Here is a 5,367-nt window from a genome sequence, read left to right on the forward strand (position 1 = left end):
ATCGACTCGGGATATTTATAAGATACTACCATGATTTTTTCAGATTTTTTGGTCCAAAAATAAATTAGGCCAAAAACCGGCCTTACCGACCCTCCCCCTTTACACAAGCAAATTTTTTCTATACCTTACAGGAGCGGAAAAACGAATTCTAGGCTCGCCCTGTGAATTTAACTTTGTATATAGTTGATAAATGATACCAGACACTAATTTGGGGACTTTTGAAGGGTGATTTCAACTCTCAAATCCCGGTCGTCTAAAGGTTAAAGAATCTTCAATTTTATTAGTACAGAAGTACAAAAAGTACAGGCAAGTTAACATATTCAAGATAAGGAAAATATTGAGGAGTTGGATGTCGAAGGTCAGGCATTATACGTGAAGAGTGAAGAGATGGGATTTTAGGATCAGATCGTACAGGTCAAAGGTAAAAAGTTAAATATGAAGATCACAGATCAGATATTGTACAGTCAAATCTCTACTTACGGACACTCCCCCCCCCCCCCAAGCGGACACTTCTGTTGACGGACAGTTTACATGATTCCCCGACCCAAGGCATAGCAAATCCCATCTTAAGCTACCTCTCCCTAACGGAGACGGACAAACACTTGAGGTGTCTCTTTGTTTACTGCCAAGATATGAATATCATTTATTTAATTAAATTTATTAATTGATTGTATTTATTCATGTATATTCATTCATACTTTCGTATTTATATATCGTATTTATGATTTCATTTTATTTGTTAATTTAACTTATCTTTTTATTATTTGATTTACTTATTTGTTTTTCACTTATTCTTTTTTTTTGCAATTTTATTTTATTTCTTCATTTATTATGCATTATAAATTGAAATAATTACTTATAATTTATTACTAAGAAATAATAATATTAAATATACATAATATTTACGTGTATGTACATGTAAACATATTACTCTTCAGCAACTCACTCTCTGGGGTGGAAATCTCGCTGGGGCGGACAGTTCTCTTAAGCGGAGAGAAAGTCATTTACGGTAAGTGTCCGCTATGGAGGGGTTTCACTGTATATTATATGATAAAGACTGGAGGTCAAAGGTTAAGGACGAGAGATCAGAGCTCAAGGATTAGAGTTCAATGGTGAGAAATCATAGGCCATACATGCAGTGCTAAAGTTGATAAGTAAAAGGTCTTTCTTCCATTCCAAGTAACGCGAAAGTATCTTTTATTTTTTTCGCTTGTTGCGATAAATGTATAAAGTTTAAACAGTTTTCCTACACGAATCGCAGCAAGTTTAAACTAGTATTGACAACTTTGCGAATTATCGGCAAGGAGCATTTTATCGCCCAGAGGAACTAAAGAAGTTAGAAAACCCGATATTCGTACAGGGATTTTCGCCCTCCGGGACATCTGAGCGAAAAGACACGACCACCATACTATACGAAGCATCTCAGAATGGTCCACGTTTATGGTAAAAGACATCCAGTGAGTTGTATTTTACATATCGATTTTAGATTAAAATTGAACGTATGCAAAACGTTTTCCCTTCTAGTTGGAAATACCCATTACAGACGTAGCCCGTCAATACCATTAGCAGATCCTCTACTGGAAATGGTCATAACTGTCTCGAGTATTAGGAACTTCGATTTTCATGTAAAGCATTGAATGCAGAAAGTAGGGAAGAATATCACAGATCGAGTTAGAGTTTATCCAGATAGCACGAAAGTTTCCTTGAATATTCCTGGAACATTCCAATAGAAGATTCGGAGAATTCATACACATGTTCAAGGAAGTTTTCCGGACGACGGCAAGTGGCTGCGTGACAGGGAAGATTCGTGAGAAATTGAAATAGTAAAATAATTAAATTAATATAATGCAAAAATTCTCAGCAACATTCCCTGAACCTTTCTGGGCAAACTTCTCTGATACGCGGAGATTTATGTACCTACATCCGGGAACCTTCCTTTGACATTTTTGGGATTTCTGAAAACTTGTAATTTTTTTAAAATAAAAATATTTTGCATTTTAATTTAAATGCAAACTTAATTATAGAGCCCAATAAAAAAATCCACACTTTTCTTTGTTGAGAGTTAATTATGTTTAATTGACAAGTCTTTTTTATATTTTTAATTAAAGGTTCAACGCGTTAGACTAAATATTTTACTATTAGGTGAAAGATTAAATTATTTTGTTAAATATTCGTTTTATTAGTTAAAAATTAATTTGTCATATGAAAATTTTACTGCTTTAACATCCATTGTAACTAATCTAAATTATTTATTAAAAAATCTTTCTGACGGTTGAAGATAAGTCTACTTTGTTGAAAATGCATTCCTTTTTTTGTCGATGTATTTTTTTCGTGAGTTCGATTCCTTAGTAGAAAATTAATCTTCTTCATTAAAAATACAACAACTTGGTTGAAAGTAGCACCACTTTGCTAAAAATGTATTTTATTCTTTAAGAATCTATCTCTTTTGTCGCTCATTTAACTATTTTCTTAAAAATTCGTTTAGTTTTTTGTTCAAAATTAATTTTTGAAACCGAAAATTGAACTAATTTATTTTTTGTTCAAAATTAATAGTTTCTGTTGGGAAATTCGACAATTTGGTTAAAAGTGTATGTATTTCCTTGTGATTTCGATTTTTCAATAGAAAATTAATCTTCTTGATTGAAAATAGATCCACTTGGTTGAAAGTAGAACCATTTTGCTACACATTTATTTTATTTTTTCAAAATCTATCTTTTTTGTTGGCCATTTAACCAGCTTGTTGAAAATTAGTTTTTGTTAAAATATTAATTCTTGTAACTGAAAGTTGAAATATTTCATTATTTGTAAAAAATTGATAGTTTTTTTTGAAATTCGACAATTTGGTTGAAAATTGATCTGTTTTTTGTGCGTTTGATTTTTTAGTAGAAAAGTAATTTTCTTAATTAAAATTTACTTTATTCTTTAAAAATCTATCTCTTTCGTTGGTCATTGAACTATTTTTTTGAAGATTCTTTTTTCTTTGTTGTTAGAAAATCCATTTTTTCAATTTCAAATTTCACTATTATACTTTAAGTTGAAAATTGATTGCTTATAGTTTATGATTCATCTACTTAGGGAAATATTCAATTTTTTGTACAAAATTCGGCTTTAAGATTCAAAAATTCAGCTAATTGTTGGAAAATTAACTTTTCGGTTGTAAATTCATATTATTGTTTTAAAAATTAAACACATTGGTTGCAATTTTTTTCTTTCCCGACTAATAATTTTCATCTCGTCGAAAATTCATCTCTTTTTTGACATTTCATCTTTTTGGTTTCAAAATTGATTTTTTTTCAAAAATGTGATCCTTTTATCACTATTTTAGTTAAAAACTTAAATAAGTTTATGAAAATGTAACTGTGTTGTTGAACATTTTTTGAACGAAAAAGTTGAGTTTTCAAGCTTTAAAATCGGATTTATTAGAAAAATTTGAATTTTAAATCTAAGAGGATGAATTTGTAACCAAAAAATATGTTTCCTTAACCAAGTGGTGGATTTTTAACAAAAATTAATATTTAAATACACAGTTACAGAGTTCGAAAATTTAAGTTTCTAGTTAAAAGTTCAACTAGTTTTTTAAAGATTTACTTTTTTTAAATTCAACATGTTTGATTAAGCGTTATCATTTTGGCTTGCAAATTCAACGGCTTCGTTGAAAATACATCTTTTTGGATAAAAATGTATTTATTTTGGCAGAAAATTCCTTGGTTGAAAATTCAACTCTCTTCTGAAAAATTGGCCACATTAGCTTGACGATTTCACTATTTGGTCACAAATAAAACATAATTTTGGTTAAAGATCATTATTTTTTTCAAAGTTTGATCATTTGGTTGTTAATTCGCCTTTGAAGATTGAAAATTAAATTATTTGGTGGTAAATGCAACTATTAAGTATGATACTCATTTTTTTGTTGATAGAAAATTCAATTATTTGGTTTAAAAGAAACATCATTTGGGTGCTGAATTGAAGTAAATTTGACTGGTTAATGTAACTTTAATCAAATTTAGAATTAGCAAACTTTTTAAAGACTCGTTTATACTAGATTTTAAAAATACCTACTTTTCACTGGCTCATAACTAAATGCAGCAGTTAGATGAAGAAGAATAAAAAAGTGTTTAATCTGCCACTAAATCGTTAGTCAAGAAGGTACTAACTTAATTCGCATTTAATTGCTCACCCATTAAAAGATTTACATAAAAGCAATTGTCAACAGTGTAAGTAAATTACAACGCAGTAGTACGGGAGTAAATTGCTCTTATATCTTATTGAAGGAGAAGCCAAATTTTAATTTAAAAGTCTCAGGGTGGAATGTAAGAGTAGAAAAAATAATCACACGTAAATGAAAATGTTACTTCAGCACGCCATGGAACATTCTTTGGAAGTATAGGATGACTTATTAAAGTAAAAAGTGCAACAAGCATCACGGAGCAGTTTTTCCTGAGGGAATAAAGAGACAGGGTTGTTTTAGCTCTTTTTATTGCCTTTCACGGGTATCCAAGTTTTTCATTTTTGCTAAGTCCATCTTTCGCCTTATCGATCCTTTGCTTCAGTACCATCACTCCAGAGCAAAAGATATAAAGTACAGGAAAGAATATATTAATAGAGATGAAATTTCTTTACGAAATTAATATTATTTCTCGAAGTACTCATCTAAAGTCAAATCGCCACTACCCGTGTAAAAAATGAAGGAGGCTCCTGTGAGGGTACACATGGATTACCCTGATTATTATTACACCATTAAGCCATTTCCCTTTCGGGCTAGGCGTGACTCACTCGGCAGGCGAAAGGAGTAGTGTGTGGAAGGGATAGAGATTTTTCAGATTGATCCAGAATTCTCGTGCTATTTAAGTAAACAACACGTTCGTTCCGCAACACTGCTCCGATCCAGGCTGCTGATCAATCTCTCTAGCAATCACCCCAAGCGAAGAACCCTCATGCCTTGTGGAATTCATCAGGGCAATCCGGGCGTGGTCCCTTATGGAAACGACATGCTAATCCATAGGGGCCCAACATGGACTTCCCTCATAGATCCCTCATGGATGCCACCATGAAAGCCCTTTTGGTTTTTTTTTGCCAGTTCTGGCACCTGTACTGGCATATCTGGGATGATAAAACTATTTTGTTCTAGGCTGTCAATGTTGGACCAGCACTCTATATCGGTACTGGCACAGTACCACCTCAATAGGAAATGCACCATGGACGCAGTACTGCTTCAGTACTAACTAGTATTAAAAAAATAAATATTTATTGATTGCGAGTATTTTGAGTGCAAATATTAATAGTCCTGTTAAGAGTGAATACATATATTACATTTTTTAACATTATATTACAAAATAAAATTTCTGACGCTACGGGGTATCGAACCTA

General features: G+C 31.8%; 1 protein-coding gene across 1 annotated transcript in view; it reads left to right on the forward strand.

Annotated features, from left to right (window-relative positions):
- LOC117182951 (5-hydroxytryptamine receptor 1-like) overlaps positions 1–5,185 on the forward strand; it is a 68,137-nt gene extending 62,952 nt beyond the window's left edge. The window contains exons 6-9 of the mRNA XM_033376069.1: positions 939–1,009; positions 1,361–1,443; positions 1,525–1,625; positions 5,129–5,185. Coding sequence (XP_033231960.1) covers positions 939–1,009; positions 1,361–1,443; positions 1,525–1,625; positions 5,129–5,185 — 312 coding nt within the window. The remainder of the gene's footprint in view (positions 1–938; positions 1,010–1,360; positions 1,444–1,524; positions 1,626–5,128) is intronic.
- Positions 5,186–5,367: the final 182 nt, after the last annotated feature.

The sequence above is a fragment of the Belonocnema kinseyi genome, chromosome 2, assembly GCF_010883055.1.
Source record: "Belonocnema kinseyi isolate 2016_QV_RU_SX_M_011 chromosome 2, B_treatae_v1, whole genome shotgun sequence".
Lineage (NCBI taxonomy): Eukaryota > Metazoa > Arthropoda > Insecta > Hymenoptera > Cynipidae > Belonocnema > Belonocnema kinseyi.